General features: G+C 40.9%; 2 protein-coding genes across 13 annotated transcripts in view; one reads left to right on the plus strand and one right to left on the minus strand.

Moving 5' to 3' along the window:
* The window catches only part of PAPLN (papilin, proteoglycan like sulfated glycoprotein), a 99,804-nt gene extending 95,675 nt beyond the window's left edge, over positions 1–4,129 (plus strand). For all 4 annotated transcript variants that reach the window (XM_069092116.1, XM_069092114.1, XM_069092117.1 and 1 more), the window contains one exon: positions 1,104–4,129. In XM_069092116.1, the coding sequence (XP_068948217.1) occupies positions 1,104–1,279 (176 nt within the window). In that variant the 3' untranslated portion in view covers positions 1,280–4,129. The remainder of the gene's footprint in view (positions 1–1,103) is intronic.
* NUMB (NUMB endocytic adaptor protein) overlaps positions 3,535–14,079 on the minus strand; it is a 210,279-nt gene continuing 199,734 nt past the window's right edge. For 7 of the 9 annotated variants that reach the window (XM_069092122.1, XM_069092118.1, XM_069092119.1 and 4 more), the window contains 5 exons: positions 10,962–11,166; positions 9,119–9,415; positions 7,586–7,732; positions 5,911–6,057; positions 3,535–5,213 (listed from right to left, as the gene is read on the minus strand). In XM_069092122.1, the coding sequence (XP_068948223.1) occupies positions 4,498–5,213; positions 5,911–6,057; positions 7,586–7,732; positions 9,119–9,415; positions 10,962–11,166 (1,512 nt within the window). In that variant the 3' untranslated portion in view covers positions 3,535–4,497. The remainder of the gene's footprint in view (positions 5,214–5,910; positions 6,058–7,585; positions 7,733–9,118; positions 9,416–10,961; positions 11,167–14,079) is intronic. The other 2 variants (XM_069092126.1, XM_069092123.1) reach the window with 1 other exon arrangement.

Genomic DNA, 14,079 nt, shown 5'->3' on the forward strand with positions numbered 1-14,079 from the left:
TGTATAACCAATATGAGATTGTTTACTGTCTCAGGGAGTAGGGATAGAATTTGGAACCCAAAACTTTAAAAAAAAAAAAAAGAGCATAAACAGTTCACTGGCTGTACATGAGAATCAGCCCCACCCCCAAGACTTCCAGGAACTAATCTAGCACTTGGGTAGGGCTAACTAGCAATTAGCAGTCCCTACTTTCTGCAAGAAACATGCAAAAAGGGGGAGGAAGAAAAAGGGGGAGGTAAAAGCCATCCTGTTTGGCTGGAGCATAGTGCATGCGAAGGGAAACAGGGTAAGATACGGCTCATTTCCTAATCAATCCAATTCTTTCTCTCCTTCCATCCTTCCTTCTTTGTATCTAAATCTCTATATATTTATGTATACACACACTATAATATATCTGAATAGTGAGTATATATCCATATCACTTGAAAAATACTTGGAGGCTTAAATATACAAATTTGAGTTGAAATTAAGTAATTTGAAACACATATGTACCACAATCCATTTGCATCTATCTAAAAGTTAGGCATTCAGAGCATTGGCTTGGGGAAAGGACAGTCCTAAGAAGAGGTGCTAGGAGAGTTTTCTAATGGTGGATTATTATAGAACCTGGGGGTCTCAGACAGGCAGCACTGAACTCTGAAAGAGGGAGGGAGATAAGTCAGAAAAGTGCCAGACTGAACTCTGCTTAAAAATGCTACAGGGTCTGGTCCTACCCTGGCCTATCTACTCTCCTGAAAGGCCAAGAAAGCTATGGTTTTATTCTTGTTAGGCCATCTCACCCTCCCCTCCCCTCCTTTTTGAGAGGGTGGGCCTACTGTAAATCATCTAGCTTTCTGGAAGCAACTCAGGAAAGAAGGTTCCCCTGTATTAAGAACACTGACCTGCGTATGGTCATGTATATAATCCCACTGGAATAGTGTTCTTTGATATTTGAAGATTACTTGGGACTTGGGAGTGGAGCTACATAATAACCCTCTCTGGAATGTGTAGGGTTAAGGAATGAATCAGCATTACGCCACTGGGCCTACAAGGAGTTGACATGGCAGGTTATAGGGTAGCCTTTCTTTAGAGTAAAGGCACTATAACAGGCTGTTTTGTCCTAGAAACTGCGGAGCAGCCCAGGGACCCTGGCAGGGCATGCATCGACCAGCCAGAGCTCGCCAATTGTGACCTGATCCTGCAAGCCCAGCTTTGTGGCAATGAGTACTACTCTAGTTTCTGTTGTGCCAGCTGTTCCCGCTACCAGCCCCATGCTCGTCCTGTGTGGCAACAGGGATGAAAGCTGTCTCCTGCCTTCATTCCCAAATGCTGTGGCTGGGGGAAAGGAAGACACGACAACCAGAGTGGGCAGAAGGTAAACACAACTGTCTGTTTCACAGCAGACTGTCCTTTTCAAAAACCCATCAATTGTAAAAAGCTACTGTAGCAGCAGCAGCAGCTGGTATAAGCTCCTGCCCTAATCACCTGTGCCTTCTTTGTTTGCTCTTCAGACAGAATCATAAATCATTTTATAATGAGACTGCTTAGATGAAAATGAAAGCCTGCTATTTCCCACAGCAAGCTCTAGGGGACAGGACTAGTACATGGTATTTTTATTATTTTTTTTGGAAGAAAGTTTCTGCTACTCTCAATGACTTGCATTACTAATGTTGGCTGAATGGGTGCTGAGGTGTGGTCCATCTGAGTGAACACATCTTGTATAAGGATCAATGACTCTGCTGCTAGCTTGAGTCTAACCTTTCTTTGGGGCCAAGTCTGAACTGATCTGAGTTGTTTCCACAGCCCTAACGCTCTGCAGCCTAGGTCACAGGCCTGGTACCATAAAAATTCATCTTAAAACCTTCTCTGGATAGATAGGGAACATGGCCCTTTTAGCCTTGATCCTGAGGGGGGATTCATTTTGCACCTGCCTTTTCTGTTGATAGTCATCTCCAGGTTAAACTGCTCCAATAAATCCAAAGCTGTCCCATCCCCTAAGGATGCCGAGAAGACCAGAACTCAATAAAACAGGAATCTCTGAAGTAACTGTTCTGAACAATGAACAACAAAATTAACGGTAAGAGTACCAGGTGTGTTAACAGAAGGGTGAGCACGACCCCAGCTTATCCATGTGGCCAATTCCCAGTAAAATTGGCAGCACACCTGGAATCTTGTCTCCAAATGGAAACACAAGCCCTGGACGTGGCGTGGCTTTGGAAAAGATGGCTTTTGTCTGGGACAGTGTCTTTCTCCATTATCACAGCTGGGCACTGGTTAGAAATGAAACCAACTGCACCATAGTTGACTATTTCTCACTCTACCTTCCTTCCTTCTGTCTTTCCAAGAATACCTAGTGTGTGTGGAGGATTTTCTTACTTTAAAAATATTAACTATTAGGGACTACATTATCAATGTTTCTTTTTACTTGTCACAGATTCGACAGAAATAGTTTTCCTATTAGACTACTGTCTATTAGACCAACCCTAGCAATATGGCATAAGGAAAGTTAATTATATTCTTTACGTCTCCACTGCCACTGAAATTACAGGCATGCATGGCATCTGCCCTGGGCAGGGTAAGTTACCAAATTCCTTACAGTTGTTTCAACATATAATTCCTGTACTCAGGCCTGGCACCAAGGACAACAGTGATTGTAAACTTTGATCAGGGACCACCAGGAGCAGAGTTAAGAAGCAATTATGATCCTGTCTCTATCTGTGAAGGAGCTTAACTTCTGGATGAAAATCTCATTGGGAGACAGATCTAGGGCCAAAACTAGAATCAAAACAAGTGCTGGATATATGAACTCTAAATGGTACCCACTAAAAAAGATTTTCTGCCCACAGCAACATGAGGATTTATGGGCTATTAAGGTTCAGGAAATAATTAACCAGAAAAGAAAACAGAATACATATGAATAGATGGTGCTAGAGAAGAAGTGGGGGAAAGAACAGTCCCACCGGCAACAGCTTCTTACCACCAACATTTATTTCTGTTAAATCAGATTATAAATTGTCATCAGTACAAATATATATATATACACATATATATATTTATATATATATGAAACTTACATTTTATTGTAAGGCCAGCGTTTTAAAGTAAAATAAAATGGGATTTTGTGTTGTTACCAAAGGTCTAACAGGTGTAGTTGGTGATCTGCTTTTCATTAATCAAAACAGATGAGGGAAAACCAGACAAAAAAAAACCATGAAAAGCTAAAGGAAGCAGGATCTCTCTCATCCCCAAACCTTCACCAAAGATGGAGAAGAAAACTACCAAAAGAGACCTAGGTCAGGGGCCCACCTGGTCAAACATGGCCCCAAGTCACTCCCTCAACAGAGATGATTCTTTAACTGTCACAGGATTGGTTGAAAAGCAGGAAAAGGATCAACACAAGGAAAGAGCATCAATATGTAAAAGAAAACACAGACTATATTTGTGTATATATCTATACATGTAATATGTGTATACATATATACCTGTGTGTGTATGTATTTGTATATAATTTAGATCCAATAGAATTTTGCAGTAGTTTGAAAGCCAGGACAATACTGCTCTTTCATTGTCTTTATTTAATACTACCATCTAGGAACTTTATTGGTCATGACTCATGATTGTTGCTGCAATGTGCTACTACTTACAATGTATGCTATAGAACAAGTTAGGAATCCCCTTTGTCACACCCTCCAATCTCCCTTCTCTGGTTACTTTTGATAGGAATCAATGATAAATCAATCTTATGTACAATTTCTTACAGCTAACCTTTTCCCTTTGGCAAGATTACTTACAACTCTTATGACTTTTTAATATTGAACTATTTAAAATATTCTAAATGCATAAAAATAAAAATTTTGGCTTTTTTGTAATATATTTATATATATTTATATAATATTGTTACTTAAGGAGGAAGCTCACCTTCCCCCCTCCGCCCCCAAGACAGTTTTGCTGGGCTAGTGATACTTCCTCCCCCTACTCCTTACTCCTGGTGGGCAGCACAGCCTGCTGCTGCTGCTGCTCTCCTTAGGTAGGGAGCAGGCTACTTTCCTTTGCCCATGAGGTGATCAAATGGGACGCAGGCAGATGTACTGAAAAAAAAAAAAAAAAAAAAAAAACAAAAAAACAAAAAAAAAAAAAAAAAAAAACCAAAGCGTAGATCTCATTTACTTTCCATCACATTCTCCACCCTGCAAATGGGCTTCTGGTACAGCTCTCTGCTCCTTCTCTTCAGTCACTGTTTCTCCACGATAGTGGGATGTAGAGGAAGAGAGGCATGGGAGGGGTGCATTTCCATGACTCATTTACCCTAAGAGCAGGGCAGAGAGATCATCTGTAGGGATTTTTAAAAGTAATTTTCTTAAAAACCATTCCTTCCTGCACTGTGTGCCCAGACTTGCTCCACAGGGCCTTTGGGATTACCAAAAAGTGTACTGATCAGAAAAAGAAAGTCCCCTTTGCTCCTTTAACCCACTTCCCTCACCTAAAAGACAGACCATATGCACAAGCCACAAGGACTGCTTAAAGTTCAATCTCAAATGTTTTCTGTAAGTCACTGGAGAAAGGATTAGTTGGTGAGGGGTTAGTGCGCTGTTTGGACTTGCCTTCTAATGCAGCCCACTGAGCTTCAAAAGGATCCACTGGGTCAGTAATAGCAGAAGCCTCCAACTGCTTGTCCCCTGAGGCCAACTTGCTATTGTCTACCCCATTGAAAGCAGCAGAACCGTTGAGGTGCTGGGCAGAGGGCTTAAAGAAAGGGCTGGTGATAGTACTGCTCATCTCATACTGCGGGAATGTCTGCTGTTTGACCAGGCTGGGTGATTGATGGGGGGGATTTGCCTGGGGATGGCCTGCGGTGCCAAAGACATTGGCCACCATTTGTGAGGGGGTGATGCCAACCACAGGCATATTTGAGGATGGATAGGGCATCCCATTGGCCATAGGGTAGGGCTGGGCAGGGACAAATGCTGGTTGCATTGGTGGAACCACACCCACTGGCACAGGCGGAGAGGTGGTAAAAGCATTTCCTTGAAAAGATGGTGCCGGCTGGGAAAGAGCTGGTGCTGGCGGTGGCTGGAGAATTGGTTGCAGGGGGGCAGTTGGAGCCTGGGGCTGCTGGGCCCGCACTGTCTTGGAAACCTCTTCCAACCATCGGTCAGCTTCAGAAGGTGTGCGCCGATGACCAGCTTGAAGGATCCCCGGAGAGGCAGCTCCAGATGAGGGACCCCACTCTGTGCCTGTGACAAAACAAATTATGAGGAATGTTAATTGGTTATACTTGTTTTCCCTTTCTTGTGATAACTGTGGTTATTTTTTTTGGCTAATATTGTAGAAAAAAAATCTTCTTAGCTGGACGTTTTGTATCACTGGATGCAAAGATTTTATGGAGGGATGAAAAAGAACACATCAAAATGTGTTGTTGGCTCAGGGGCTTCTGGAACTTCTTTGAGAAGTCTCAAAGGACCAAATCAGCCATTCAGAGCCTGAAAAAAATCCCCAGTGACCACAGCTCATCCTCAATAGAAAAACAAGTTGGAAAATAAAGAACCAAAGTAGCTTCTTTAAGATTGATGTAATCTGCTCTAGATTTCTCAGTGAATAAAAGAAAAATGGTTCAATGTTCTGATGCCTGTGAATGTTTCCACATGTTACTAGGGTGTTTTTTTGGTCTTATCCTGGTGACAAATTTTCTTCCAGGCTCCTTGGTCAGAAGTTATGGCTCATCAGACCAATGTTCCAATAAAAATATCAAGTCTCTTGCTTTCTTCTTTTGTATCACATCATCTTCAGATCCAATTATTTCCAAGAAGAGAAATTGCCTTTTTTTTTTGTAAAGGATCCTTTCCCCTTTCCCATCCAGGTACATGGCTGGGTCTTGGTCCAGGATCATATGACTGATCCCAGGATCCTCACCAACATATGTGTCTGCCTTACCCGAATGTGTAGCTGCAACTTCCTTGTTAGCAGCAGGAGGGGCATGGGCCCAAGGGTTGGTTTCACGAACAGGCAATGCTGTGGGTGCTAGAGCAGTTTGGGCTGGCTTAGCAGCAAACACATGGAAGGCAGGTTCAGTGCCATTAGCTAAAATGGGAGCAGACAACATCAATGGAGTTAATTCATGCAAAATGTGCAGATGACTGAGGACTGGTTCAATTAGGCCAACATGCAATATTTGTGTAACAAAAGGACATGAGACTGAAAAGCTTATTTTTGTTAGTAATGTTGGTGAGGGCTGCACTAATAGATAATTAGATGACACACTACTCCCTCCCTCAAGCTTAGCAAAATCAGTCTTAGGACCATCAAAATGTTCCTGTCCTAACTAGTTTTTTGGAAAAGAACAGATTAGAGAAATTATTTCTTTCTGATACCACTTTCCAGAAAGTAGTTCCTATTTTTCCTTCTATTTAGGCACTAAATCTGTGTGTGTGTGTGTGTGTGTGTATACACACATATATAAATATGTCTATATAAAAATAAAAATTTAGTTGGTCCTTTCATTTACACATGAGCCATTATTTCCATGGGATTAAGTCCATTCCAATTTAAGACTCTATGACTGTTTCCTTCTGGTAATGATCAAGGCTCTTTCTTTCCCTTTGGAAGTTTTCACATACACAGCTTCTTACTCCTTCTTTGTCTTCCTCAGTAAAATAAAAAACCTTTCCCAACCTTCACTCCTTTCCTTTCATGTAATGATTCCAACATTCTCTACTTTTAAGCTCTCATATCTTCTAGTAAGTGCAAAAAGTTGGGAAGCCATCATTTGGCTTTTTCCATGTGTACCACGTGATTACAATCATAGCCTCATTTGTTCAATTAAAGCAAATATAACTTTAAAGGAACTTCTCCATATTTTAAACAACATTTAATGTCATTTAATGGGTAACTTATATTGTGAACTGTTTCAACAGGTGTGGGCTATGATCTAATGTACAAGTTAAGATTTCTAAGTTAATTCTTTTCAGGCTTTCTCAAAGGATATGGAGAGGCAATAATGACAGTAGTTCAAATTCTACTGCCAGTTTTTAAAAGTAAACTTTTTAAAAGGCTCTTTTCTTTGCTCTGTCCAATGATGCAAAACCAACTGTTAATTTGGTATCTCTAGGAACTATTAACTGTCGTTAAACTTTAAGTTAGTGTTTTTTTTGTTTGGTAAAGCAGACTGTAGCTCACTGGTGACAAAAGACAAAATAAATCTAAATGAAAAATTAGAGGCATCTTCCCTACGCCTCTTTCTGAAAAGTGGGCAACGTGTTCAAATATTTCTCCCAGTGAATTATTAGTGTCTAGGTTAGTACCCACTCAGAGAAAGTATGTAATCAGAAACCATTCTGATTTGGTTACTTATTACAAATCCACTGGATGTAAATGAGATATAAAGCCACTGTACACTGAAGAAAATAACCCTCAATCTGGTAAATGAAACTTTAGGCAGGGAATATGTAGGTCATTTAGGGAATGTGATGACAGAGGACATAGATGCAAAATGGGAAACTCAAGACTGTAGAAAGGGAATGAGGCAAGCCACAAAGCACAAGGTGCAGTTAGAAAGAAAAGTGAAAGAACACCATGTTTCGGTTGCTAAGCAAACTAAGACAACACCAACCTTGAAAGGCAGGGGACTGTGGTGCCACCACCGTTACTGGTTTGGTCATTGGGGCAGATGAGAAGGGGTCCTCGGGTGTGCTGAAGGCATTAGTGATCTGTGAGCACAAGGAGCTGATGCTCTCTGCTTCCCCTTCTACCTCTGGCACTAGAAATCAAAGAATTATTTGAGACTGGAAAGGTGAGTAACATTGAAATACACCAACATCTATACAAGGGTGGCACCTTACATTAACTCCTCTTTTGAGGAAGAAAGTTGTATCAATCATCATCAAAAGATACTGTTAACAATGAGCTTAAGAAGCATAATTTCAAAAATACCTCTAATCACATCTATCCTGACAGGAAAGGGTCAAATTCCAGTGATGTAACTGAGGTCAGCATTTTACCTGGTCCTAATAAACTCCTGAAATGCCATGCCCATTCTCTCATTTTCCATATGAGAGATGCATTTTCCTTTGGCCAATGGCAATCTGGACAGATAAATCTGGAAGTTATTTGTATCTTGATAGGTCTCCCCAGATAAAGAATAGTCTGTAAAATGGGCTCAATTCATAAGTGTCAGGGATGCCTGGGCTCACAGACAGCAAGGTTTAGTAAACTGAGCATAAGAGCTGGAGCCCAGAGACTTCCTTCATCTGACTCCTATAATCTACCCTTGTGATTTTGTTAAAATCAATGAACTACCCTGAACTTAGGGCTCCTCATCTGTAAAGTAAGGCTAACCATCTCTACCCTTTACCCTCACCACTAGATATCATAAATGAAACATACTGAATATCCAGGAGCTCCCAAGAGATGGACTGATTTCACTAGTGCACAGGAGCAGTATAATTTTACGTTGCGTTCCATAAGAGCTTGAGTTTTCTTGAAAAGAAAACTTCCCTACATCACAATGGAGTAAAAGCTCAACAGTGACCGAGGGACAAGGGAGGCTATGAGGTTCTTGAAGAATACCTAGCAAAGACTAACTGGATCTGTCAATTCAAGACCCAGTGAAGATCATACTTCTACAGGAACTGAATGAAAAGTCAGGAGACAAAGCGGTACGGAGACATGCTCGGTTGTAGAAGCAGTACATGCTTCTATACCCTTATGGCTGATGGGCAGTTTTTAGATCAAAACCAAAGTCCTTCCTTAATCCCTCTGGATAAATATCAAAAGGACAAAAAAAGTTTATCTGTTCTTTTGAGTCCATCTGACTTTCTATGACTGTTTAATTGCACTTATTTCCAAAGTCTTTTTAATCTACCCTCATTTACTCCCAAAGAGGAACTTCAAAAAAGAAACTAGAGCTCTTTTTCTTTAGCAGGAGGCTGACAGACTTTTCCCAGACACCCCAAAGGAAAGGAAATACAACAATCAAAACAATCCCTTCTCTGGTCTCAGTTTCTTTCATTGGAAAATTGCAATGGACAGTACCAGCAACCTATCTGATAGGGTTGGCAGGGGTCCCCTAATCAGAAAACAGTTGGCAAACCAAAGGAGTGACTATTATTAGTGGTGCTGCTAAGTCGGGTGGATCCTGCCTTACCTGCATTTTTGATGGGGAAGTCAGTCTTCCTTTGCATAGTGGAAGGCAACTCATTGATGCGCAGGGACAGCTGGCGTTTAAAAGGTGACATCTTCTGACTAAGTGCAGGAAAGCCTCGGAATGAACCTTGTCTAGCAAGCTGCTCAATTGGTGCATGACGTCGAGGGATGGCATGGGGATTATTCATCTCAAGGGAGGCAGTGGTGTCGGTAGTTGGGGAGGTAGGAGAAGACGGGGATGGGGCAGTGTTACTGGGCATTGCTGATGAAGCCACTGTAGTCTTCATATCTGTTTCAGCTTGGAAAAGCAAAAGGGAGATTGTGCCTTCTTAAAAATAATCAGAGCCCACATAACTAAGGAATTAAAAATCCTTCAAAGACAGATTCCTCCTCTAAATGTTATTAAAGTGTAGGAGGAGTATGATTTATCCTTCTTACAAAAAAGAAATCTTACTCTTATGTCACAAGGCTAAAAATGGATTTCAAGATCACAGGACTTTAAAGTCAGAAGGGACCTTAGATTTTGTGGTTCCATCTTTATGATTTATAAGCAATTATAACTTGCCTGTGAGCCAGACATGAAGAAAAGCAGTTACACATGGGTTCCCATCATATAGGTTTCCAAAGAGGACTCTGTTCTGGCAACAAAAATATCCAGTTGAGTTCAGTTTCAATTAGATTTCACTGATTCTAGTGCCACAGAACTGCATCTGTATAGCTGAGTTGTCTAACTGGAGCCTTACTTCTGATAAGGATAAGGATAAGGATTCTGATAAGGATTCACCTAAAGTGAAGACTCCAACAGAATATTAAGCTTAAATGTTAAGTTTTTCTGCCATGAACAGCCATCATATTATCACTTAAGCAGTTGATGCTCCAGTGTGTGTGACTAACAGATGGCATTCTATGTTTGACAGACAAATGATTAAACCACACTTTTTGCTGTCACAGTAAAGGGGCTAGGTCTGTGCTGCTTCATCATTCAGCTTCCTGAATTAAAGCATTCTACAAACATTTCTGAGATTGCTCTGGGCTGGGGAGCTCAGGATGGAAATTACCTCTGCTGATCTGGATCAGTAGCTCAGAGACCTGGAGCTCTAATGTACTACAGAGGTTGCCCAGGCCCCTCAATTTTATACGAGAGGCTTACCTAAGGTCACATAGAAAGTGGCAGAACTGGGACCTGAATCTGGCTCCCATTACTCCAGGCTCAGTGACAAGCTCAGAGCTCTGTCCACTGAACCAGGATAACTTGCATGTTACTTATAATTTTTAAAGAGATGCCTGGAGGGGCAGCTAGGTGGCACAGTGAATACAGCACCAACTCTGGAGTCAGGAGGACCTGAGTTCAAATCTGAACTCAGACACTTGACACACTTACTAGCTGTGTGACTTTGGGAAAGTCACTTAACCTGAATTGCCCTCCAAAAAGATAAAAAGGAAAAAAAAGAGATGCCTGGAGCGCTTGCCAACAATCACTCAAGATGGTCTGTGTTAGAATAGGACTCGAACTCGTATCTTCCTAAGACTATCTGCCAGGATATTGCACTGCCTCTTCTAGCCAGAACTAATAATCAGTGTCAGTATCATCTTCAAATACAAGGGATGGCAATTGTGCCTTTTCTGGCTAATGCCATTACGACCAAATTAAAATGGCTAGTTAAGAAGCCAAAGGACACAGAAATACTCTCAACAGTACTGACATCGGTCTGTCAGGCACAGCACCACGGACTTCTTAGCTTCCTGCCGGGGCTTTCTCTGCGTTCATGTGCTTGTGAGTGATGCGAGTGATGCAGTGAGTCCAGCTCCCTCAGCAGCCCAGATGCCCAACTATGGGGCTGTACCTTTCTTTGTGTCCTGGATCTGCCTCATGACCTCCTCTCTTTCTGCTTGCTCCGTGGCTGTGGTGACTCGGAAGGAGCCTTCTCTGGTAAACGTGGTCCGGCTGGCGTCAAAAGTCGCTGTCACACCACACTCCTTCTCCCGTTTTTGTTTCCTTTCCAGGCAGGCTGCAAAAGCACAACCCACTGCGTGGCTCAATCTTTCTCCCTGTAAAAAGGGAAGAGTGCAGTGGCATTTTATTTTTGTAACAGAGTTAAAAAGCAAACCAAAACTTCCCAAAAGGTAGTAAAGGAGTGGCTTAGAGGATCCAATTAACCTTTTTAAAGAGCCACAAATAACCTTATTTATATGAGGAAGTCTATCCTTGGGTCTCCCATCATCTCTGAAGACCTCAGATCCAGCCTAAAAAAGGATTTTTTTTTGGGGTAAGAATTTAGTTCACAGTTGTTAGTGTGGAAAATTAATTTGGTACCTTAATGTTTCATAATCTCTATATATTTTCTCTGAAAATAGGTTCAAACACACATATGCGCAGGAATTCCATTTATATACTAAAGCTGCTTCTCCTACACTTTTCTGGGGCCTATGGAAAAATACAGCAAATACAAGGTAATTAAATACTGATTGGCAAGGGGAAATTCCCAGTGAAGAAACTTCATGTGGGTCTGAACCTTGCTTCCAACTGAGAGATTTTGCATGGAGCTCCAGGAGATTAAATGACTACATGGCCATTAGGTGTCAGAGTGGGACCTGAGTCCAGCATCAAGCTGCCTATATTTAAAAATTAATTTACAATTTATGGAATAAAACAAAGCATAGTCCAAAAGGTAATTGCATGAGACACTGGAAGTATATTATGGACAATTTGCTCTTGACTCTAAGGGCTGCTCTCTGTCCAATATAACACACGACTTCTGATTGTTTACTGTGTTTTACTAACTGCTTACTTGACATAAAGGGATCATTGTGACAACTATTTATTGTAAACCAACAGCTTTTTAAAGAGTTCGAGTATTGCTTCTCCATTTTAAATGCTGGTTTTGTGGAAGTGTCATTCGAGTTATACTCAAGTTCCCAAATGGGAATAAGTACAATAATGGGGATATTTACTAAGGAACTTTTAAGAAATTAATGTAAATGGCAGAAAATAAAATACAGATTGCAGGAACTCCGTACATACTGACACCAGAAATTTAATGAGCTCAAAAAAAGTTACAGATTATAATAACAGAATATATTATATTATATATATTATAATAATTGAAGATAAAATAAATTGAAGATCCTGGAGGAAAAAAACCAAACACAAATCCTATGGAGTAGGAAAAATATCAGAGGGCCAAAGAATTCTGGAACTAGTCTCATTCTGCTCCGTTCTACTGATAATAAAATTGAGGCCCAGACAGATGAAATTACTTGCCTAAAGTTACTCAGCTAGTCAGTAACAGAGTGAAGATTATGACCTTTACCATCTAAACTCCCTAGTATACCCTTTCTGTTATACCAAGCATTCTTGTTATACCATTATAAAGTTTTGAAGGATCAATGCTATTGTTCCCTCCATTAGCACACACAACAAACTTGATTGTAGGTCAGAATCAAGTCTCTTCACTGAGTCAAAACTACCTAATGGGCTGTTGCTGGTTGCTATTCTAAAATTATTACTTGGGTCTTGCTCGCATTAATCAAGTCCCAGTATGGAGGTGATCCTGGGGTATCAAAGGATCTGGAAAAGTCTTCCAAAAGAAGAACCTCCCAAACACTGAGCTAACTCTGGCAATGTGTGTATCAACCTCATTATCAATGTGTCCATCCCTAAAAGTACGCTATACCAAGCCTTTTCAAGTTGAAGAATTTACCATCAGTGCAGTAGCTGACATTGATGCTGTTTTCATCTTCATTGAAAGCATATGACAACATGATGGAAAATATCACGTTAAAAACCACGGGAGCAAGCACACAGCCTTGTTTCACAACGTTGATGACTGGGAAGGCATTATCTCAGGCAAGCATGGCATTATGAAACTGACATACAATGCTGATGAACTTCTCAGGGCAACCAAATTTTAGAAACGTTAAGATTCATGTTTCTTGCTAAATTTGTTTCCTTTTGTGAAGATTAGGTTGCTGGTCTTCAGCAGAGAACAATTACATAGAAAGATGATTGGATTTGGAGTCAGAAGAACTGGGTCAGTATGCATGCCTGCAACACCCATGGTGACCACAGGTAAATCATGTCACTTCTCTGAACCTCAGGGTCCTCTTCTCTGCAGTAATAATAATAATACTATTTTTTTTTAAAAAAAGCAATTGGGGCTAAGTAACTTGCTCAAGGTTACACAGCCAGTTATTTCTGGGTGTGGTGCTAAGTATCAGTGCCTAGATTCGATCCCAGGTAATCCCGACTCTGGGGCCAGTGCTCTTACTCACTGTGCCACCTGGCCACCTAATACCATTAACAATAGCTAGCATTTATATAGCACTGTATAAGCGTCCAAAGTGCTTCACCTATATTAGCTCATTTGAGCCTCACAACAATTTTCTTAGGTAGGTCCTTTTATCATCATTCACAAGGAAAATGAGAATTGAGGTGAAGTGACTTTCCAAGGGCCACACAACTCTTAAGTACCTGAGGGAGGTTTCAGATTCACTCTTCCTTGTTCCAGCTCTAGCCCCCTATTCATTAAATTCCTTTCTTTCCCTAAATTCTATGCTTTTGTGATCTCTCAAAAAAAGAAGTAGGCAGAGGAATAGCCATCCTGGGCACTTAGGAGCTGCTCTGCACAAATCCCAAGAGTTTCATAAGTCCTCTCAGATCTAAGCCTAAATCGGCAAAACTGAAAATTAACTTGTCCAGTGCTCTGCTACCCACTGGGGGACCAGAAGGTCGAATATTATGTCCTTGTTCAAAAGAAGGTGATATTTGAGTTGAGGGAAACCTACTTACCTTGGAAAAGCCAATTTTTTTTTTAAAGACAGACACCAAGGCATCCAACCAATTCAATTCACATTAAGTTAATAAAATCCATTAAGCATTTATGCAGTACTGACTATGAACCAAGTCCTATGCTAGGCTACAATGTTATAGACAACAATGAAGCAATCTTCATTCTCAAAATT

This window comes from Petaurus breviceps, unplaced genomic scaffold (assembly GCF_028583685.1).
Source record: "Petaurus breviceps papuanus isolate PSGF00001 unplaced genomic scaffold, PetGlider_PUasm1.0 189, whole genome shotgun sequence".
Lineage (NCBI taxonomy): Eukaryota > Metazoa > Chordata > Mammalia > Diprotodontia > Petauridae > Petaurus > Petaurus breviceps.